At 36.1% G+C, this 24,640-nt stretch overlaps 1 protein-coding gene across 4 annotated transcripts in view; it reads left to right on the top strand.

Annotated features, from left to right (window-relative positions):
- SMAP1 (small ArfGAP 1) overlaps positions 1–24,640 on the top strand; it is an 89,730-nt gene that overhangs the window by 24,662 nt on the left and 40,428 nt on the right. For 2 of the 4 annotated variants that reach the window (XM_064412345.1, XM_064412346.1), the window contains exons 2-6: positions 4,011–4,144; positions 4,817–4,902; positions 7,869–7,944; positions 16,920–16,994; positions 21,159–21,239. In XM_064412345.1, the coding sequence (XP_064268415.1) occupies positions 4,011–4,144; positions 4,817–4,902; positions 7,869–7,944; positions 16,920–16,994; positions 21,159–21,239 (452 nt within the window). The remainder of the gene's footprint in view (positions 1–4,010; positions 4,145–4,816; positions 4,903–7,868; positions 7,945–16,919; positions 16,995–21,158; positions 21,240–24,640) is intronic. The other 2 variants (XM_064412348.1, XM_064412347.1) reach the window with 1 other exon arrangement.

Here is a 24,640-nt window from a genome sequence, read left to right on the forward strand (position 1 = left end):
GACCTAATGCATTCAGAATCTTGTAATGATTTCTCTGGAAGACAGCACACACCTTCACAGCCACCTGCTAAGAATTGAAATAGGAATTTAGGTCTAACCAGTAGATGATGTAAAGAAATATGGCAAAGAAAGTTTAGTGTGAAGAAAAAAAAATAAATTATTCTTCTATTGGAAGCAGCAATCTGTCTTTGGGTTGCTGAAGTTTATTCCTTTGTTCAGCTGGGCAGTGTTCCAGAGACTTCACAGTATTCTAGTATATAGTCTAGTATATGTATTGGTCATTTACAGTCCTATAGCTTTTTTACTAAAATTAACTAAAATTTACTAAAATTAGTAAAGGATCTAAGAGACTGAAAATATTTTCAAGCAGTTGTCTGTATCTTAGATGACTGAAGAAGTAACTTCAAGTGTATTTTTATGTTGGAATGGTGGAGCAAGCTGCTGAAGTGCACATTGGCACTTCTAGTAAAAATTCAGATAGCTTTTAGAAGAACAAAATTACAATTCTATTAAAACTTACATCAAACATGACAAGTATTTCATGTTATTGTTGGCTGGCTGAAGTTGCAGTGTGTAGTGCAGTTCTTGGTAGGTAAGGTAGCATTACTAATGACATGTAAAGGTGTTTTAAATAGTATAAAATAGCAGTCACCAAAATTCTTGATGTCCAGTCTTCATTGCTGAAGCCAAATATTCATCTTCTTAATTGGCTAGCAATGGCTAGCAAAAATATGTTCAGCACTTTAACCAAATTACTCTTGAAATTTATTTTTTTTAAAGGAAACCAAATGTACCTTTAAGGACCCAACAAAAAGAAACCTGTAAATATTTCTGTTAGTGCAAAATATTTCCTGTATACAGAAATAAGGATCCTTACTTCATATGCAATTTACAAAAATGTAAATTGTTTATTGAATCACTTTGAATTACTGTTGAACATTTTTCACACGGAAAGGTTTGCACCCTAGGCTTTAGGTGACTGTTGGGTTAAGTCAAGCATAGTTGGTATATGTTGAACACACAGAAAATATTTTGTGACTTCTCTTGCCTAGTGTTTAACTGTGGTTATGATTGATTTGGATTAATGAAAACATTTTTTTATTTTAAGTGTTTAATATTGCATATTGTCATTACTCGGAATTAAATTCAGAGGTTACACATGAATATTTTTGTTTGGCCTCAGGTTTGCCTGTTATTCCACTGTTTAATTTGCTCCTTCATTGCTTAAATATATTTGATTTCCAAAATTTATTTCATAAATAAATACTAATTAATGAAATTCGAGCTTTTGGAAAAATAAAAACTGCTTTTTTCCAGGAGAAAGCCATCTACTTCAGAAGTTGTTTTACTTTTTGTTAACAAAGTTTCAAGTGTTTGTTAACAAGGTTTGGTAACAAAGTTTTTAACTACAATTAACAATCTTTCTTAGTTTTTTTAGAGTTGAGTCATGTCAAGTCCTCCTCGTAGGAAGACTTGAGGCAGGGCAAGTCTACAGGCAAATATATAGAATTTGCCTGTCTAGGATCTCATTGCTGGGGCAGCACCTGGATAATAGGAAATTCGGTTGTGTAAACACCCTATAGGGATAAAAACCTGGGCATCATACAGGTACTGTATTTAAACACCTTGTGTCCCTGTAGTAACCTGATCAAACTGGCTCCAGTTTTTAGAAGACACATGGGTTATACTTCAAGGGGAAAACTGGAGAAGCTGCTGGGTATACAAGACTTTATCTTATCTGTTTCTAAACTGTCATGGCTAGATGAATCTTTTGTACAAACTGAGATACTTCATCTACCTTAGTGGAATGGCTATGAAGGTTTTTTTATTAAGTTTCTTCTGGTGCACTATTTTAGCTGAAACTTGATTAATAGGTTGGAGGTAAATGACCTGCAAAACTCTATCCTGGAGCACTAAAACTAAAAGTGGTATAAATTTTAAGTGAGGCCTTCCCATAATATAGGTCGACCAAGTGTAAGAGTGAGTATTTTGTGTCTGTAATGTTTTATAGGGGGAAATAAAAAGGCAGATCAATAGGTTGCTTGTTGTTGAAGTATTTAAGACAGTGCAAACAGTCTCACCATTCTAACCTGACTAGTAGTAGTAACATAAAATTGCCATGTGGGAAAAGATGTATTAGTTTTGGTGAGTAATTCCTAGATCTTTTGACCCTTGAAATCTAATTTTGTCATAATAGCATTTACTTTGAAGGCTGCCAGTCATTTTAATGATTATGGTCTTAAAGGTCAAGCAGTGGACATCGAGTGTTCTGACTTTTTCAAATATTGAGCAAGATAAATTAAAAGCAAGGTGATTACCCAAAGTATTGCTAGCATTTCCATTAGTAAGAGTAGTGCTTCTTGCAGCAAATGTGGGGATCTGTGAATGTGTCTTGGGATTTTCAAATAACAATTCTAAAGAATGGAGTCTAACTGAAAGGATTTCTTCTGCCTCCTTGTTTTGGCTGTTGCTTGAACAGTGCTTAAACACTATCAGAACTTTTCTCGTTCTGTTCCCCAGAGTTTAAAGGCTGAATGTTGGGTGGGCAGGAAGCACAGCTGAGATGTCTGCTCACTGGAATTAATCATTATATCCCATGTGATAAAGTGCTCAAGAAACAAATGCTCAAGGAAAGGAAGAAGGGACAATCTTGCTTATAGTGGTGTCCAAAACAAATGTTGCGGGTGCTGAAGCTCAGCTTTCTAGGAAGTGACTGCACAGCTGCCTGGCCATGGGAAGTAATGAAGAAATCCTTCCCTTTCTTTTTTCCCTCCTTTGTATGCAGTTTTTGCTTCACTTATAAAACTGTTATCTCAGTCTGCAAGTCTTCTCACCTTCCTGCTCTTTTCTCCCTGTCCTGTAGGAGAGGGGAGTGAATGAGCAGCTTTGTGGGTGTTTGCCAGGTCACACCAACACAGTCCTAAGCAAAAGATCAGGAGAGGGAAGCATAAAGCTCTTCTGTAGGTCCCAGGAAGGTGTTCATAGAACATATTGATTTTGAAATGCAAACAGCTGCTGTTGCAGGAGTGGTCTTGGGGCACATTTGTCATACAAAAGCAGAAAATAACTGCTTGAAATGTTTTCCAACTCTTCAGTATGCATTCTTGCTTTTGATGGTAATTATTTAATCTTTTAACTCCTTAGAGCTCAGAACTAGATGGACTTCAAAGTAGTACTTTTAACAGCAGTGATGTACAGGGCTGGAATAAAATTATATATGTGTGTATAATTAGAGAATGAATAGTAGTTTTAAGTGAAAAATCCTAAGTGTCACCGTGGTAATTCAGGCTAGCATACTTTAACTATCTCAACGTGCCAGTACAGTTGAGAAACAATAGTGGTTAGTAAATGAGCCTGATTCTGTTAGAAAATCCATTTGGCTGTATATGGTAGTTTAGAAATCAAGGATATTGAACATAATCAGTTTTCCATCATTCTCAGATGCTTATTTTTATCAGCTGGTTTTGCAAATCTCTGTATAAGCATTTCCTAAGAGCTTGCATGCTACTGTTGTAGAGTCTGTACTATATGAGATATTTGTTGCATTAATACAAGATTGCTCTGCAGTTAATTTCAATTTAAGTACTGATGCATGTCTTAAGAAGCTTTTAAATGGAAAAAAAAGGAGCAACTTCTACTTCTTCTGTTGATGCTTCATCTGAGACATAGCCATAAAGATTATTCAAGATGCAAGGAAAAATCTCATTGCTAGTAAGCCAGCTTTAGAAAGTTTGTTTCTTGTATTGTTTTGGAGGTGGGGAGGTGGACACAACATACAACTTTGTAGATAAATCTGACTAGTTAATGTTTTGTGACATTATTTAGAATCAGAAATCTGTGAATAAAATTATTAACACTGGAAATTGTTAAAAGTGATAGGTATTCTAGATAGGCAGAGGTGAGCCTTTATTCAAGCCTGTTTGTTTTGTTGGTATAGAATTAGGCCAGAGAAAATCCGCATAGTATATGGAATTTTGGAAAGAATTGATTTATTTCTCCATTCCTTTTAGGACCAAGATGGGCTTCTTGGAACACTGGTGTTTTTATCTGCATCAGATGTGCTGGAATACATCGAAATCTTGGGGTTCATATATCAAGGGTCAAGTCTGTCAACTTGGATCAATGGACGCCAGAGCAAATACAGGTAAAATATCTTGAAATATGTTTCCAGTTTGGAAGGGATGTCAGGAGTACTTGTGAAAGGATTTGCATTTATCATTATGCCCTGTTTACATGTTTTACAATCCTGTTAGCTTTTGCATGTATCATACTTCTACTGTAGTGAGCCTAAGTTCATAAAACTCTCTTCAGAAGTTGGGTACCTCTCTGTATAATTTTAGAGGTATTCTACCTTACCCCAGGGACTCTGAAAGCTACTTCTTGCTTGTATCTAGAAAAAGTGTTGTAAGCCTTTTTAGTAAGGAACAGAACAGTAGCACTCACATCTGTGTGATGCATGTTTGTGTTCTTTTGGTGTATCAAGCACTGACTCTTCCAGGTATGCTCCTCTCTGAAGCCTCTTCCTGCCATCAGGCAAATTTTATTACTCTTTGTCTTCCCGGTCTGAAGAGCCACCCTGAGAGATCAAAGCTTGTCTTTCCCTGGATGGGTTAGTTTACACTGCAAACAGGATCCATGTTGCTAGCTCTGTCCATCAAGTCTGGGCCGGCAGCCTTCCTGTACCTAGGGCCACAGGGCGGTCTCCAAGTTAAAAACTTGTAATGGCCTTTAAGCACTCCACAGTAGCATTCTGATTGTTTCAGAGTTTAAACCATTGACAGGCATGAACTAACTGTTTTCTACCACTTTTCCCTAGTGCATGCAGGAAATGGGAAATACTAAAGCAAGACTACTCTATGAAGCTAATCTGCCAGAGAACTTCCGAAGACCTCAAACAGATCAGTATCCTTTTGTTTTGGCTTTCACATTGAAGTGACTTTTAATGCAATTGAGATGTTATGACTGTTTCAAGGAACTGCTACATTTGTCAGCTTATGTTATTTATTTCATTGATATTGTTGTATGAGAAATGGCAGTGGAAGTTGAGAACAGTTCAGAAAAGATTTAAATTACTTCAGTCATAGCAAATCTACTTTGTAATGAGATTTGGCAAGCACCATTTATTTTTGCTTTCAGAGGAGCTGACTTCATAAATTCCCTGTTTGTAGGAAGTTAGAGTGATACTGGAGAGCTCTTGAATATTTTCTTTGTCTTGAGTAACTGCCATCTGAAGTTTAGAAGCATTTGATCAGGAAATAATGAGCTGAATGACACAGTAAAATAAGCCATTGCAACTTACTCCAGTAAAGCATGGATTTCTTTCTCTAGGTGACTAGCATGGGAATGCATAAATAAACCCAAGTTCTCTCAGGGCTACCAGTTGTGTTTGTGTGTGGTTGTCACTGTGTACCTGGATGGGAAGGGTTGGAAGAAAAAACGTCTGCTGGCAATAAATAACTTTTCTCATTAAATACCTTTACTGAATCACTAGGATAGTACATAATGGCATTAATTTAGGTCTGGGGTTTTTTTTCTTGATTTAATGAAGTTACTCCTTAGGTAGGATTTGCTTCACCTGATCTTATTGTAACTCTTTAGTTATAATGAGATCCTAAACACCTACTCTGAAGTGAGCTGGGTCTTTCCCCAGCTACAGGAACTGATAAACTTTGTTCTAGCTTGATCTAAATTTGCTATATACAAAGATGATTCTGGTTCTTCTGTTTATTAGATACTACACTCGATATATTATAAAAGAAGATTATTTTTTTTGGAAGAGTTAGACTCCTCATTAAAAAATGCACTGGGGCAAAACAGATTGTTTAATGCAAAAGCTACTAGAATATGAAAAAAACTTACATCCTCATAAGAAAAGAATCAGATAGCACCATAGTATTCTAGCTGCTATATTCTGTAACTATTTTAGCCATATGATTGAAATATTTTGACTAAAACTTACTCAAAAATGGATCTTCAAGATGTGTATTTTTTTTTTTGCTGCAGCTAACTTTAATTCATTGGTGCTACTACAGAAGAAGTAATAATGCTTTAAGCTTTTCTTGTCAGATCAGACCAAAAGTCTAATTTTTAGACTTTCAAAATAATTTTTTTTTCACACTGTATGCCTTGAATTAATTATGCTTTTGAATAGTTGTAGACTAACTGGTGGACTTAACACAGACAATTAAGTATATTCAGTTGACTTTCTTTATAAACACTGTATTGTCATGAGAAGTGATTGCAACAATTTCTGATTTATTTCTCAATTTTTGCATAACTTTGGCAGCTACTTACTAACTTGTCATTCATGACAAGCTGTTGTCTTATGGATGTTTTTTGCCTTTTTTATTTGCCCATTGTATCAATACAAAATAGTAGTGATGCTTAGGATGTCATCAGTGTTCTGCTTGTGAATATTCTTATATTCTGAACATTCTTTTGGATAAATGTGAAAATATTTTGCATGTAATGATCAATTTTGTTTATGTTAATCTATATTTTTTAGATTTTGAACTTCCTATAGCACTGGAATATTCTTCTAGTTTTAAGGTAGTAAAGTGGAGACACAGGAGGAATGTGTTTGTGGGATCTGCCCAAAATCTCTTGCTAAAGATCCCTCCTCATTTCTGCTTCATAATTACAAGAGTGACCTTTCTAAGCATTTTTTTTTTCCTTCCCTAGTACTTGGCAGGGATGCTGTAATGCAGAAACTAACTTTTAGGATAATTGTGATTTTTTTTTTTTTGTATGGCAGCTTTAGTTTTCTGTTGAAAAATGTTTTTTTCTAATAACAAATTATTTCCAAGTAAATAATTTTTTCACACTATTAGTACTAAGCAGTTGTATCAAAAGGCTCAGGATGCCCTTTGCAATAGATATATATTTGGAAAGAGGTACAAAGCAGTGTTTTGATTTTTGTAACTTTTATGAAACTTTTGCAACTTTTATGTCTTCGGGTGACATTGGCATACAGTTTGAAACTATGATTTTTGGCAATATAATTTGATGCACAGAATGAAGGGACTGAGTGCTCTGAATTCAGTGTTAATCTTAGGACACAGTATGTGGAGCTAATTGTATCTTTCCATCAATTGAGGAAAAATGCTTTGGAAGTTTGACACAATGAGCCTGAGCTTCCACAGTTGCAGTATCAGTTTTTGAATGGATAATCACATTGCTGGACAAAGTAGTTAAAATTTATTCTTCAGATCCTAGCGAGCCAGCTTTACTAAATGTAAAGTATTCACATTGCTTTGGATGAGCTGCTTTATGAACCTGAGAGAATAATTGAGGAAAACAACTGGCTGTCTTTTTTGCATTTGAGATAGAGTTGTCAGTTCTGATTTTCTAGGGCAAGATGCTTGCTGCTATTTCCATCTTTACTTCAATATCTTTATCACTAGTTGTTTTGACTTTTTTTCCCCGTCCACAGGGATGTTTGTTTTAACAGGAGACTCTCATGGAGGACTTAGTGATCTCAGAGAGGTGTTTATGATCAGCATTTGATAAATGGTGTAACATGCAAATCAGAGAACAGGTACATACATTTCACCTCTTTTATGAAGAGAAAGTATTTTTTCCCAAGTTAAGATGGTGAACTATAATTATTTACCATATAGGAGTACCATTGTTAAGTATTTTCAGTCCTACAGCCATGTAGATTATAAATACCAGGTGAAAATGTCCTATTTGTGAAACACTGAGTTACTTATACTCTGTCATATTGTTTTCTTCAGAGATTAAACTGATTAATTTTGTGTAGTACAAAGAAGCTCACTTTGGGCACTGCATCAGCAGTTGTTCTATGTAGAGTGGTTGATGTTACTATTTATATGAATGCATATTTTCCTTAAACTAGCTACTTCCAGAGCTGTGGAATTTTTCATCAGGGATAAGTATGAAAAGAAGAAGTATTATGATAAAAATGCAGTTAACGCCTTCAATGTAAGTAAACACAGAAAGACCTCAGAGACTAATACCATAAAACAATGTATGTATGTTTGTCCTGTGAATAACACATGGGATATGATATTGTTTATTGGAAAGAACTGGTTTTGTTCTTTGAATAATCAGCTTAGGAGCAGCAATAGCTGTTGGCAAGTAAATGTATTTTAAATATCTTCAACATAATACTACTGTCCTGGACTTAATTTTCTGCCAGACCTTATTCTCGATTTTTAGGCATACATAAGCTATGAATGGTGTAATTTGCATAGAATAAATTGCATTCCAATAGCAGTGAAACAATTAGGGCATCTTTATGAATGGTGCATCTAAGTTACAGTAACAAGAACAGTTTCCTGTGCAATATGCTGTGTTCTTTGACTTCATTTATTCTTGAAAGCTTCTGAAATGCGAGTGGGAGCTTGCATTGCTTCTGTGTTTAGCAACAGACGGTTGCCATAGGTCAAGTCACAAGAGGTGATTTGGGATGATAAAACTATCCTTCAGGTAGCACAGACATAAAACTGGGAATATCGTTCCACTTCGGAATTGTACTTGATCATCACTTTGCAGCACCTGCAAATCCTTTTATATTCGTCATAAGGTTTTTTTGTACCCAACAATCCTGGAACTAAAGGGTAGAGGATGCAGAACAGTTTTGTCTGTAACCACCTTAGTCCTGAAGACTGCTAAACCTTTTGTTTGCTTTGGACTCTCGTTAAACTGCTTACACTCCTTTAGTTTAGCTCCTGGAACGCTCTTAAAAGAGCACAGCTTGCAATTACACAAACATCTTTCCCCAAGAATCTGAACTTGTATGCTTAAATAAATGACTTGATGGGCTTCTTCAGAATGGTTGCAATAAATATAAGTGAGGCAAATACGAGCCATGGAGAAATGCCCTGGAGTGTGGTGTTTTATGAAAGTTATGTCTGAACAGAATATTCATCTTGACTGACAATCTCTGTATTGAGTCCCAAATATTTACCAGGGTTGTGCAACTGGTAATATGGAGGAATAGTTGTTCATGAGGCTCATGATCTTAGTGGCCAAGAGAAGTGGCAAATCCTTGTTTTAGGTTTTGTGGAGTTACTAAGGATCTTCCAAAATTAGTGGCCTAGAGGGCTTCAGCTTTGAAGTAGATTATTACAGTTTATCAATAAAGAGGAAATGTGTAATTTTTAGAACCAAGCTTCCAGAAAGAGTAAAATCTATCTAAAATATGCTGTTCTAGCATATGCAGTAAAAACTGCTGGGGTTATTCCTTGAGACACAGGACTGCACTAAAGTATTTTTCTGGTTCACAACCCTAATAATTGAATTTGACACTGTCTATATGCTGCAAAGTTAAAAGCTTACTAAACTTGCACAGAGATTCAGGAAATAAAGTTTGAAGCAGTCATACTTTCTCGATTTAAAAAAATAACACCTCCTCTCTCATGCAATATAAAACCTGTAAAAAGACAGGTTTCTTCAACTATTGGTTATTTTTTATGCCTTACAAGTAATGAGGAAAAGCAGTGAGGTCACTGTGTTGAGAGGATAAAGGTTAGCTATATAGGTATCATCATAAACAATCTCTACAGCTTTTAATAAAAATAAGTATATAGGAGAATGCATATAGGAATCACCTCATTCAAGTTGGATGATGATTCAGCTGAAGTAGATTTCAAATACTTTCAGTCTCAAAAATTATGAACTGGTACAATCTATTCCACTACATGAAGTGGGAATATGTTATCACATCCTGACAATGTTTAGAGAATAGGAAACGAAGTTTCTGTATTTAAGAAAGGATGTGAATTATGTATGGAGCAGAAGTTTCATGTAACTCTTAAGTTCACTGAAGGAAAAGAATTATGGGTCTACATTTTTCATGCTTTCCTAAGACATTGTGTATAATTTAAGAAGTATGAACTTAGGCAACTGGCTAAAATGTGATGTGCATTTAAAGATTGTGATGGCACACTTTCCAGAAAGTTATCTTAAAGGAGATTAAATCTGTAACACATTTACTGCACTAAAATATGTTAGGTAGGCATCTTAAGATATGCACATTGGGGTATGAAAGGGCACATGAACATTTCAGTTTATAGTAGCTAGCATTCAGAAGCATTCAGTCATTATTGTGGAGGGAGGGGTTACTAGTTACCCCTCCCAAAAGTGCAGTAAACCTACTGGGGTTTTTTGTGGTCTATGAAAAACTTTGGAATCAACTGATAGGAAGTATTTTTAAAATATGCTAGTCAAGATAGGCATCAATAGGGAGCACTGAAATATCCTACAAGAATTATGACTTGAAGGCAGGGGTAGGGAAAGCAGGGTAAATTACTTTCAAGATAATTTTGTTAGAATGGGTTAAATTACAGATTTGCAGAAAAGCTAGGATTGGAAGCAATCCTTGGACTTCATCCTGCTCCAAGTAAGCGTCATCTAGAACAGGTTGTTGAGTCTCATATACAGTTGAGTTTTGAATGTCTTCAGGGCTGGAGACTCCAAGACGTCTCTGGGCAACCCATTCCAGTATTCAACCACCTCCACAGTAAAATAATGAAATAAATTTATTCTTATATTTCAATAGAGTTTCCTGTGTTTCAGTTTATGTTCAGTGCCTCTTGGTCCTGTTTCCGAGTGTCACAGGCAACTGTCTGCCTGCCTTAGTCTTTGTTCCCTACTTGTTCCCTACCCCCCAGTTTTCTTTCCTCCAGACTAAACAATCTGAACTCACTAAGCCTTTCCTTGCCTGAAATGTGCTCCAGTCCTTTAATCATTTTAGTTTGTCTTTGCTGGACTTGCTTCAGTGTGCCCTTGTTTCTCCTGTACTTGTGAGTCCAGAATTGCCCATGGTGAAAGCTTGTGTCTAGTTTGTCCACCAGGACCTCCAGGTGCTTTTCTGCAAATCTTCTTTCCATCCACTTGGTACTGAACCCATACTGTGCATGAAGTTACTGCTCCAGCATAGGGTGCAAGGCTTGGCATTTCCTTTGAACGTCAGGTGACTCCTGATGGCCCATCCTGTCAGTGCTGCTCTGAATGGCGGTGCGCCTGTATTAATGCATGAACCATTCTTCCTGTTTGTACCCTTTGCAAACCTGTACTCTGCACCACTGCATGGCTCATTACTGTAGAAGTTAAATAGTGTTTGCCTCAGTATCAGTGCCTGGGTGTACCACAGGTGACCGCCCTTCAGCAGCACTTTGCAAAGCAGTGGAATAAATTAAGGAGTTGGAGAAGCCAGACTGGATTTTCAGTAAGCCAGCTGCATTCCCAGTAGCTCCCACATGAAGGGTCTTGTTTTCCCCACTTTATAAGTACTTCACACTGCTGGACCACATAACTACAAGTTGCTATGTCCAAGTAAACAAAACTTTGCCAAAGATGAAATCTCTAGTGACTACCTTGCCAGTTTAACATGGATCATGAAAATGTAAATGATATTGCGTGCAGCAGAGAAGCCACTTAGGGGAAAAGAAGGTGTTGTTCTGAAGTGGAGGGAAATTCTCACTAAAGACAGTTTTCCTGAGAACAAATGAAGAAAACACTGGTTAGGCTGGACAGGAGAAATGGAGGGCAATTCAGTAAGAGATTAAAAGCATCTGTTTTGTTTATCCACTGTCAACATTTAACTAAGCCGTGGTGACTCTCTGTAATATCTCACAGAGGGGGTTGTTAAAAGGAGAAAATAAATAACCTAAAAAAAAAAAAAGTGGGCAACAATAGATATGGATGTTCTGGGTTACAGTTCTGAAAAAAAATTTTGTTCTTGAGTCTATTAAATATATCTCCATTTCCCAGAACAGTGTACAGTTGTGTCTGTGTTTGATGTAAATGTTAAAAACGTCTATAGGACTGGCTTATGCATAAGCTTCATCTATTCTACCATCTATACCATTAGGATGGTAACTCTGAAGAGATGGAGGAGTGCTGAGTGTTCACTTTATTCACAGAAGAGCAGTACTGGCTTCTTCCATAGGCAACCACTGCTCTGTTTTGTGAAACACGGGACTCTGGCTCTCCCTTAGGGGTGTCCACTGTTGCAGCATAGAATAAGGGAGTGTTGTGGTTTCATCCCAGTCAGCAGCCAAGGGCTACACAGCTGCTTGCTCACTCTGCCACCAGCAGGAATGGGAAGAGAATTGAAAAGGGTAAAAGCCAGAAAACTTGTGGGTTGAGATAAAGACAGCTCAGGCAGGACAAAAGCCATACACACAAGCAAAGCAAGGAATTAATTCACTGCTTCCCTAGGGCTGGCAGGTGTTCAGCTGTCTTGTGTAATGGTGACTTGGGAAGACAAGTCATGGCATCACTCTAAATGTCCCCCTTTCTCCTTCTTGCCCACACTTGATATATTGAGCATGATGTCACATGGTCTGGGATATCCCTTGGGTCAGTTTGGGTTACCTGTCCAGACTGTGTCTCCTCCCAACTTCCTCACCAGGCTGGCAGTATGAAAAGCAGAAAAGGCCTTGGCTCTGTGTAAGCCCTGTTCAGCAATAATAAAAATATTTCTATAATTAATCAACCCTGTGTTCAGCACAGATCCAAAACACAGCCCTGTACTAGCCACTTTGAAAAAAATTAATTCTACCAAAACCAGCACAGGCATTTAGAAAAATGCCTTGCCAGTTACCCTTAAGAACTTCCAAAAATTCATGGGTAAATGTTGTTAATAGTACATTAGTATTCTTATATTCCTTGCAGTATTCCAAGAATAAACCTCTTAAAAAATGTCAAGCAGTTGATTTGTGTGTTTATATCCATCTACTAGCAGTCTATAATTGCTACTATTTAAGATAAATTACTGATTTTAGTATTATCAACATTTGTTAGAGATACATAGTAATAAAGTCAAAAGTCTGCTGAAATAAGAAAAACATATGTAGCAGCTAAACTTAAAACCTGTTAAATGAAAGCAGAATAGCTCTCTTCATTTAGGCTAATTCCCTGCATATTGTGTGTGTATAAACTGGCCACTCGAGGGCACTTTTGTATTTGGTTCAGCCGCAGACTTCCTGAGTGGTTTGATAACGCACTCGTTCTTTAATGTCTTGAGTCTTCGGCGTGATAGCAGCCTGCATTTCATATTTAAATGGAAGCTTAGTGTAGGCTTACAAAGCTTCAACTTGAATCCTCTTTAATAAAAGGCTGAATAATACATGCATTACATCAGCGCTGGATTTTGGAAAAACTACAAATAAAAGTGAAAACTTTATGAAGTACTTACACCTTAATGATGAATATGTTTATGTGACTGTTACATAGCATCACAAACATGTCTGTACAAACTAAACTAAAATAAAATCATTCTTAGTTTTTGTATGTTCTGTTCATTTAGTTCTTGTTTAAAGCTTACTTTTTTTTTTTACTTTGAATAGTAGTCTGGTCAACAGACTACATCAAGACATTGGGCCAACTACTGTATGTACTTAGCATGTATTTGGGTAGTGCCACCACTAAGTAATAAAAGATAATACAGAAGTGTTTTAGGGAGGAAAATGGAGACAGGTAACACATTTAAATGTAAAAGGGGCTGGGAACTGGACTAATACTGTAAATCTGCAGATTTGTCTTTTCTGATCTTACATTTTTTATACACCAAAGAGTTTCTCAGTGAGCACACGTGAAACTGAAATCTTACAGTACTGTTGCATGTGTGTGTAATTTCTTGCTCAGCACTAAAGATAATGCTTTAAAGAGAGTATTGAATTCCATTGTGCATAATGGCTATTTTTGCTGTAACCTCTTTGTAAAAAGAAGTCTCAAAGCACAAACAATGGAAGTAAATTCAAGAATTGCTAAAAAATAAATGACTGCAAGTCTTCTGGTCTGAAATGTGATCAAAATCTTGTGGAGAAATGTGAAAACTTGAGACAGCTCCTTGCCATCATTCTTTGTTTTAGGCAGTTCTGAATTTCTTAATCAAAAGATGTAACTACTCCTAAGTTAAAAGTTTAAATTATGTATTCATATGCTAGTGGTCATTCTGCAGTACATTGGTAATGCACACAATCACCCAACTTTATTCTTTTTCTGTCACTATGTATGATTAGTTACAGAGGTCACCATTTGATACTTTAAGGTGCCAATAATCAAAGATGTCTTTAGTTGACTGCTTTTCTCTAGAGCATAGTGCAAACGTTGTCAGAGTAGATCAGTGTGTACTTTTTCACTTGGATTCTGGAATAGGGTTGGAAATTGCTTTTTGGATTTTCATGGAGAAATTTAGGTGGCTGTCAACCAGTATTGCCAGATCCTTTTCCCCCAGGAAAAGGAATGTTGAAATTTGTTGAAACCGTGTTGAAACTTACACTGTTGGTCTCAGGCCATTGATCTAGCCTGTCCAGATCCCTCTGTGGAGCCTTCCTGTCCTTCAGCAGATCAACATTGCTGCCCAGCTTGGTAACATCTGTAAACTGAATGATGGTGCACTCCATCCCCTCATCCAGATCCTGCATAAAGAAAGATGTTAAACAGGTCTGGCCCCAATACTAAACCCTGGGGAACCCCACTAGTGACTGGCCACTCTTTGGTTGTGACTCCATTCACCACTGCTCTCTGGGCCCGGCCACCCAGGCCCTGTGTACCCAGAGAATAGTGCACCTGTCTAAGCCATGAGCAGCAAGTTCCTCCAGGAGAATGCTCTGGAAAATAATGTCAAAGTCTGCAAAATTCTAGGTAGACAATATTTATGTGTTTAGCTTTGTCTAGCCACTCGGTTTGATTTGATTTTTTCATTCAGCTTTCCTTATCTGGTGCAGCCTAGTAGATAACAAATTCAACATGATGCAGTGGTGATAAAGCAGTTCAGCAGCTCAACCTTGTGTTGTTGCTTTCATTATGTAAACTTAATCTGTTCTTTATACATTGTAATGTGTTTTCTCTTAAAGATTAGTTTCAGTCATATGTCTTTTGTTCCCTGGCTTAGTTGAATATTTGCGTGTGTGAAGTGTGCTTTCAAGTGCTCTTTTTTGCCTGAAGTGGTTGTAGTGATGCTGGTTGTCTTTAAACATTATGCTTGGGCATTTCTCAACTTGTACATCCTGTTCCATATCCCAGGCTAGACAGCAACTGCTTTTCACTCTGTCTCACAGCTCTGTCTGACAGCTTGCATGACACCTCTTCATTAGTTCTGTGATTCCATTACTTCATTGGCAAAACTATAATAATTGCTTTCAGGCCTTCATAGAATTACCTTTTTCTAGGTTAGATAATCCTTTATATTATGAAGAGGATTTGAAGATTAAGAACTATTATGGGAGGATGGAAATTGCCAAACACCTACAGTGCTGATTTTCGCCCTAACCCCCAAATGAAATTCTGCCTTCTGTGTTCTGTGTGGCAAGTAACTGTTACCTGCTGTTCACCTGTGAGGGATATCAAGCTTAAATTCTCCTAAAATCTGAAGTATACAAAAGAATGAAAAAACTCCAAACCCAAACCAAAAATCCCCCTTGTTAGCCGCTTGAAAGATGATTATTCATTTTCAGAATTTTACACATTTTTATCTAATTGAAAACTCAGAAGCATGATATTAGAGTACATAGTTCAGTATATAGTGTAGTTACCTAATAATTTTTCCAGCGTTATTTGGTTATGATGTGTTGCAGCCGGAATAAACAGGATCCCAATGTTCCTATAGCAACAGAATGCTACTGTTTGTGAAACTGCATCATTGCAGCAGGTGCATCCATAACTGCTAATAACCCGAGGATTTTAAAACAGATTTAAAAATGAGAATTCTGTTTCTATTCCTGCAGGTAAAATTTAGTTTTAATATTTAAATCCATAAATATGTTTCCTGCAGCTCTGCACCACCTTCCAGCATAGACATAGGTTTTTTTGTAAAAATACTAAATATGTAAATTCTATCAATATTCCAGCTGTATAAGTAAAACAACTGGTAGGATTTTCTGTAAGAAATATGGGGTATTTAGACATGAGATATGATAGTGTTTTTTATCAGCTTTCAGTTTCCATTTAGTGTGAGCTACTTTTTTTAAACTAAGTAAAAACATGTCATTTAAATTGCTCATTTTGGTCCGACATAACGACCTACTCTGTTATAGCTTCATTTCTTCTAAATTTTCCTTCTAGATAATAGAGGTGATACAAAATAGTGTAGAAGTGTCAGCTTTATAGCTCTGAATATCTACATATTTGGAAAATGTATTTCAGTTTTGTTTTTATAATAAGGGAAATAGAAATATAATGTTTCTATTAAAGTAATCAGCTATGCATAAAAAAATTGGATAGGAAGATGTATGAAAATGCCTTTAGAGAAATCTTATTTTTTGAGCAAACTGTATTTGTTGCATATTTAAGTTACACCTTTTGGAGAATTCTGGAAGTCTAGTGGTGCTAATAGCAATTTTACGTACCAATTCCTAGAAAAGAAGTGTCACTTGTCTGAGATTCTTCAACCTGCTGCTAAGATGTGGCTTTATATTAACCTTAAGCTCTTTATGTACTTGGAGTGTTCTTAGAGAAGAGTTAATTAGAACTTTAATTAATGTATATCTTTCAGAGTTATTTTGCATTCCTCTTAATAAAAATATTCTGTTGCATTGAACAAGAACAAAGGCACTCTCTTCTCTCCCCCTCCTCTGGGACAGTCTGCCTTCATGCTTCAGGACATTAATATTTCAGTAGTTACACTGGATAAGAGTTGAACAATGGATGAAACCTAATTATTTTTCTTAGGCCTTTGATATGATCTTATCCGGGTTCATTTTCTTCATATTCTGTCCTAGTACACTTTCCTACCTGAAACGTTTCCTTTAAATATTGCACTCAGGAAAAAAAAACAAAACACCTTTGTGTCCTCTTTATGTTTCTTCTCTGTCGTGTAACCACTACCATCAATATTATTGAAAAAAAAATAAATTAAAATCATGTCTCTTAGCGGCCTCTACTGCCTCCCTTCCCAGCTGTTCTTGCTTATTTTCTTTCTCATTTCTTTCCTCTATTTTGTACAGATATCATCTGATGCTGCTCAGCCTTTGGCATCTTCTCCTTCTCTGCAAGCTGCTGCTGAGAAGAGCAAAGCAGAGGTATATTGGTTTTGGGTGTAACTCTTATCAGGTTACTGCTTTGCACAAATGTTTACATCTCTATAGAGTCATTTCACTGAGGTAACTTGAGAGTTTGAATTGCTGTTAATACTTCACACATTTGAAATACATCTCTCCTTTTTTCTTGGACTAGCTAAATGAAAAGACCCAGTACAATTGCAAAGTATGTAGTGTGGTTGTTACTTCTTGGTGTTTATAGTCAAAATTCTGGTTCTCTTCTGATTTAGTGTTGCAAAACTATGGAAAACTCACTTAATTCCCAGTTAATGGGCATGAGTGATACTGTCCTGTCTCATCAGAAATTGCTTCTGATATCTTTTTTTGTATTACTTGCTTGTTCCAGATTCAAAATTATCAGTATTGTTCCAGACATTTAGTTCATTCTCCTTGGAGATAAATATAGAATTAATTTGACTCATTCTGGTTTTAATATCTCTTCTGGCTGGGATATGTGTGTGCTAACACATTTATTGTTTAGATGGGTCTTTGAAAAGCATAACACACAAGCCAGTAGTAAATAAGCCATCATTTATATGAACTTTCAGTAAATGTCACAATTTACAACAATAATAAAAGGCATTTTTAGAATGTGAATGTCCAGTGTTAGGTTCTTTAGATACTTCACTCTAAATTGAGACCATACAATATATTAAATAATTTATGATGTGAACATAAATCAAGCTTTTTTTTCTTCTGAATACAAAAAAATTGGACAGAAGTTACAAATTATTTTAGTTCAGCTATATTTAAACATTAATTAAAATTTAAATGTCAGTGTCATGGACTAAGACCACAAGCCTTGTTGAATTTGTCATGTGTTGTGAGTTGTACCAGGAGCAGCAGCAGCCACTAAGAATAAAATTTGCCTTTACTTTCTTATCTACCTCTATCGCTGCATTCACATTTGAAAGTTCTTATTTTTAACTAGTATGCCATGTTATTAGAAATGAAACTTGGAAAAAAATTTAATAATCTTTGCTTAGAATTTAAGACCAGTATAAAGTCAATTTAATTTTATTTTCTTCATAGTGCTTTTTGACTGCTTTTGCAAATAATGAAGCACTTGAGTTGAAGTTCTGGCATGAATGCAACATCTGAGAAATATTTTTATTTGGTCTGAATTCATTTTTATCTAATGGAGCTGAGGCAGAAAGCTTGAATATTGAAATCAGGAAGTGTGAAGATGAAAGACTCGTGGGTTTTCAAGTCCACAGTGAAAATTAAATGAATGAAAATGAAGTTGCTGGAAGACTGTTTCTGTAGACTCTGTGAGGTTTGGAGGTAGAAACATGGGAGAACAGTTTATTTTAAGTCTTAATATATTCATTATTAAGCTTTCAGAAATTTGTTAAGGGCAACAAGAGGCATATATTTATATTTGGTCACCTTTATGAAGTATTTGCCGTATGAAACTTGCTGCAAATCCTCCTTGTTCTTGAAGTCTTGAAAAATAAATATTTCCAAATACTTTGTATTCCAAAAGTGAGGTTTCTTTGACAATACATATTTTTTAAAATGTTGAAGTCAAACTGGAAATCAGGACATAGTGAAAAAATGCAAAAACTTTAATTCTGCTTTCCCTTAAACATATTCAAGGAAATTTAAGGTACTGTGATTGAAAAGTAAGAGTATTTACATGACACTTCAAACAACCTTTCCTTGGAGGAGAGGAATCAAATCATAGAATTATAGAGTCATAGAGTGGTTTGAGTTGGAAGGGCTGTTAAAGATCATCAGATCATCTAGTTCCAACCCCCTGCTATGAACAAGTTGCTCAAAACCCATCCAGCCTGGCCTTGAGCACTTCCAGGGATAGAGGATCCTCAGCCTCCCTGGGCAATCTGTTCCAGTGCCTCACTATCCTCGCAGTAAAAAAATTCTTCCTAGTATGTAATCTAAACCTGCTCTCTTTCAGTTTGAAGCCATACCTCCTTCTCCTGTCACTGTCCTGCTAGAGTCCTAACCCTTTGTTCCTGAAGCCCCATTAGGTATTACTATAGGAAGACTGTTACAAAGTGTCTCCGGAGTCTTCTTTCTTCTCCAGACTCGCACAACCCCAGTTTTCTCAGCTTGTCTTCAGAGAGAGGTGCTCCAGCCCCCAGGCGTCTTTGTGGCCCTTCTCTGGGCTGCAGTGGGTCCCTGTCCTTCTGATGTTGGGGACTCCAGCTGCAGAGGAAGGGTCTGTGAGAGCTGAGCAGAGGAGGGAATCATGAGGTCCCTTGACCTGCTGGTCACACTTCCTTTGATGCAGTTGTCTTAAGTTTCTACAGAAGAAGAGATTATGTTTACTTAAATTATTCAACTTGAGAAGGTTGGAGTGGGATGTGGGAACAGAAAATGAAAGACTTCAAGAAGTTGTTGGTCTGACTGTGTAATTTGTGTGTATACTAGAATGCAGGTTGGTACTAGGGTCACTGAAATGGTAGTGGAAGAAAAGCTGAGCTTCATTGAGAGGCATGGGTATGCATTTGTAAACCTAGTTCAATAAGACTGCAAGTCTCAGGTTATTATGTGACCTCAAAATAAAATACTGCTTTATACTTGTCCCAGTCATACAGATGTTTTTTTAACACCTTGCATTACCACAGGTGAGGTACAGCATTGGCAAGGCCTCTAGTTTGGACCACTGTGTTCACTTTTGTGTTCTTTTATTCAAGTGAAAACTATGTTGGTGTCTGTTTCTTTTCATCAAAACAGATGTTCCAAATTTCCCTATTGGGTTTTCATGACTGTGGTCATTGCTTTCTGTTGCTTGTAAGCAGGTGCTTGGTGTGATAATCTGCTTTGCCAGTAGTGTTCAAGTTAATGCATGATGAAATAATTCACATGGGTTAGTTGGGACTTGAGTAGCGCAAATCCATCTGGTAAATATGGTGAAAGGTTTGAAAATGGATTACTGGAAGTTTTGAAGAATGTGTTACTTGGATCCCCCTGTGCCCAGTCACCTCCAAAAAAAATAACCACAAACAAAACCCCCAAGCCAACAAAAACCAAAACCCTCATCTGAGTGTTAAAACTTATTAAGTAAATAGCAGGCTGTAAAAATTTTTAAATTGTATATACTGGATGTTAAAAAACCAAACCAAAACAAAACAAAAAACCTCACAAATATTCCTTATTGACATAAACTATTAACTGTTTTATTTTTATACTGGAGCTGCACAGACAGATCTAGCCTCTCAGCACTCTGCCTAATATTGGGAAACTTGTAAACAGTAGTGTTTTCTGAAACAAGGCTGTTTTGAAGCTTTGAACAAACAGGGGTGCAAGTCTAATGGCCAAAAGAACATTTAGGAGCTACAGTTTCATTGTCTTTATTATATCCATTGTCCTTGTTCATCCATTTAGTGTTCAAATGTACTCACTAGTACTGTGCTGTGGGTGTACAGGTAAATGCAGGCAGACTAACACACTAACACTTTGTCAAAGCAATTGCTTACTTAGAAAGTCTGTATATTCTTCATATTATTGCTTAAGGCATATTTTATGCTTTGCTTCAGTCAGATGGGTCAGTAATTTTGGCACATTCATTCATTAAAAAGTGAAGAAATATCTGTAATGTCATTATGGTGCATTCAAAGTAAAGGAATCTTTATATTTTCACTTTCTGGAACAACATAATGTCTCATGACTCAGCTGGTCTGTCATATGGCCCAAGGCAACTTTTTTTACATTCAGGAGTATTTTTTAGGACTGCTAGATTGGCTTTTAAAAATTAGTACCTTTCTGCAGAAAGCAGCATGCAATTTACCTTAGCCTAGTTGGTCAAAGCAGCTGACATCCACCCTCAATGACAGAGGCTATCACAGTTAATGGAGATACTTGTACTTGTAGAGTATTTTTTCTCTTCAGCTCTGCTTAGCTTAGGAGAATCAATACTGGTTCTTTTTTCCTTCTGCTTATTAAGCAGAAAAACAGATGCGCAGGTAAAAAAGTGAATTTCTTGAATTTAATCTAAAAGTCACAGTATTTTCAGTATTAGTATTTGAGCAAAATTAGTCACTTCTGGAAGGAGAGCAGATAAAAGCATAAACTATGATTTAAAAGGGAGTAACTGAAGATCTCTGTTTATAGTCTGTATGGCTGTAGACATTCAATATGTTTGCAAATTGGGTACTAGCAAAATGGTTTTTCTTTTTGCAGAAGGAAAAAGAAAAAAAGAAAGAAGAAAAAAAGAGAGAGAAAGAATCAGAAAAACCATCAAAACAGTTAACAGCTGAAAAGGTAATAAGAGTTTCTTTTTTTCCAGTTATTTAAAAATGGCAAATAGTATTAGATATGTTCAGAGATATGGGGAAAAAATGAATTTGTATGTGTATATGAGTTGTAATCTTGTTAATCCACATGAATTGTTTGCTTGCGCTGTTGCTTGCATACGAAGGTTGGTTGACCATATGACAAGGAATGTATTTAGGAGAAGAGGGAAATGGGTTAAGCTTTGTTAAAGTTTAGACTCAGACCATAAATCTAATAAAGGATTTTAAGATCACAGAATAGGCCTGAGTTAGAAGGGACCCACAAGGATCATCAAGTCCAGCTATTAAATGCATATCAAGTATGGGGATTGAGCCCCCAACCTTAGTGTTGGTGGCACCATGCTCTGACCAGCTGAGCTAAAACCTCAGGGTCATGGACCACTGCTATTCTTGCGCAGAAAATTGTCCATTTTATTGAGTCCTGTGTTATCATCTAATACTGTCTCTGATAAATTAATCCATTTTAAACGTAGATGTAAAATCTGTAGAATTTAACTGTAACTCTAAGTAACTTAAAAATTTGCCGCTAAGATCATGTCACAAAACGTGACAAGCAAAGAACTTAAGATAGTTCTTTCCACAGCTATGTTAAAGTATAATGAGCAGCCTTAGCAATGTAGGTACAATTAAAATTTCATGTGCACTTTTGCAGAGAGTTAATATTAAATAAAAATGAAATGGGTAATTTTAGTATTAAATATATTCATTTCTTTTAATAGAGGCTTTGTCTTTCTGATCTTGTGAATCCATTAATATGTTCAGGTCTGTAGTGTAGCCTGCAGAATGCGTTGGAGTCTCCAGCTGTCAGTTTATTCCCACATAGTGCTGTGTTTCAATTATGAAAAATGTTGTGTGTTCACAGACTATGATTACAGATGTATTTCTAATTCAGTTTTCTAATTTTTACATAATAAAACAAGATAAAAATAGATATATGCATACTCGGAGGGGGAAAAAAGCCCCTCCCCAATACAAATATCATTTTTCTTAAATTAGAAAGCAAGTTTGGAATGAGTTAGTGCAGAAGCACATTTTCTTAGGACAATTCATGAAGCTTCACTGAGCTATTGTTATTGATATGGTATGAGGTTAAAGTATGTTTATGGATGACAATAAAAATATTAGAATTGTTGATTACTGAAACTTTATGGGGGTGTCCAGCCAAGTTAAATGTTTTATTTTGGTCCTTATAATAATATTCTTTAGTTCTAAGGGCTGAAAACATTACTGTGGTTTGGAAACGTTATCTTTCTAGAACCCAACGATCTACTTTTGGACTGGGAGAGAAGGTTTCACTTTGTAAGGATACATGAACTTTGTTATGTGGCTGGGAATATTTGGTAAAGTGAGGGGATGTGAGAACAGAGCATAGTTGCAGCTGAGGGATTATCCTACCACTTGAAATAAAAAAACAATTCTAATGCCACTGATTAGATTTACATTTGAAAAGTGATTAGATTGCCAGTTAATGATTCGACAAATAAAAAGTATTTTGATTATAAATGCTTGTACTACAAAATGTGGAATTTGGTAAATATATCTGTATTACATAATCATGCTGTTGTAACAGCCGAAAAATGTTTGATGTACTGCAGCATATTTTATTTTATTATTAAGGTGTCAGCATTGACTGCTCAAATGGAACTCATCTCTGTGTCATCTTTTTAATTTAAGACATTCTTCAAGCTTGGGCTTTTAAAGGATCATTCATTCAAAATAAACTGCTTTCACACTGTAAATTGTATATATTTTAAAATTCTAGTTTCTTTCTGTAATCCAAATGAAGGAGAACTGTATCATATGTTTATTTCTGCTGGACAGTGTTGGTGAGATAGAAAACAAAGGTTTTATTTTCATACATGGAATAATACATTGCTGCTTTTGCTGTGTGATTCTGCTTTAGGGAGCTGACAAATATTATTATTTCAGTCATAATGATACAGGGGAGTGCAGGCATCTTGACCATGGTAGGTATCGTGTTTTCAACAATTACATCAAGCAGTGGATGGTTATTTTTCCCAGTTCCTGGAGGAGAAAACAATATGAGAAGTCTGCACACTTTATATTTAAAGTCACTGGTAGCCTTTAGTACAGGCTTGGTTGATCTCCAGTCTAGTTTTCCTGGCTTGGGAAGTTAATTAAACATATGGGACAAGCAGTTTGCCATTCCGTCACAATTTTGAGACTTCTTTTAGATTAAGGTAAGTCAGGCAGTGTTTTAGCTATCCTATAGAAGAATCAATAAAGATGGAAAACATTAGAGGTCTTTGACTGGTAAAAACAATTCATATTTTTACTAGAGAAAAACTTCAGATCTATTCTCAAGTGCCATGTACTCCTACAACTCTTCAGTTCTTCGATTTTATCTTTTGTTGAGATAAAATTTCTTAACTCTTAAAACAAGAATATGCATCCAAAAAATTTAAAATGTTCACATTAAATTCTCATGTTCTTATCTCTGCTTCATAGAGCTAATTTGCTCCTAGATCCATTTAAGAGTCTTTGTCTTGTCACTGACTGATCCTTAGCCTTTAGCAAGCTAAATGTCTAGCATGATTTCTTTTGCATTATCAAAAGAAATAAAAGTTACTTTGTTGATTACCACACTTTGATAAACAAAGGCCATAATCTTTTAACTTATTTAATAATAGTGAGTTTTCTTACTGAAATTGCTTTTGAGTAAAGAATCATCATGTGCTTGAAGTGGGTTTCCAGGGAAATATTTTTATTGTGAGCATTCACTTTGGAGATTTCAGATGCAATGTAGAATTTCCTCAAGATCAGAGAGATCTACTGCAGAATAGTGAGTAGCAAGGATACTTGCTTGACTCTGTTTTTGTGGGTTTCACTTTGATGAGAATACTGGGTAATTTGTAATATAACAAGATCTTACTTCTGGCATTCACGTTTTCTGAAAAATCCCTTCACCCAAGATTTTTCTCCTGGGAAGCTGAGAAGCCTCAGAGAAAAAGGAAAACAATTCTTATCTCATTTGCATCGCTTCTGTTTTGCTCATGTGGAATGTGTTTGGAGATTTTTTTATCAAAAGGTGATTGTTTCATTGGGTTCTGCCATGAGTTGTTTTTTCTCATTAGCCAATCAGTGCCAAGCTGTGTCAAGACTTTGAAAAGAGTCAGAAGTTTTCATTATTGTCTTTTTAGTATCCTTTCTGTATTCTTCAGTATAGTTTAGTATAGTATTATTTAATGTAATATACCATTATAAAATAATAAATTAGCCTTCTGAGAATATAAAGTCAGATTCATCATTCCTTCCTTCATCAGGGCACCTCGCAAATACAACACTTACTATGTCAGCTATTGATTGAATCTAGTCCAGTGGTTAGCATTTTATCAGAAGCAGCCAACA

Source organism: Passer domesticus, chromosome 3 (assembly GCF_036417665.1).
Source record: "Passer domesticus isolate bPasDom1 chromosome 3, bPasDom1.hap1, whole genome shotgun sequence".
NCBI classification, from domain to species: domain Eukaryota; kingdom Metazoa; phylum Chordata; class Aves; order Passeriformes; family Passeridae; genus Passer; species Passer domesticus.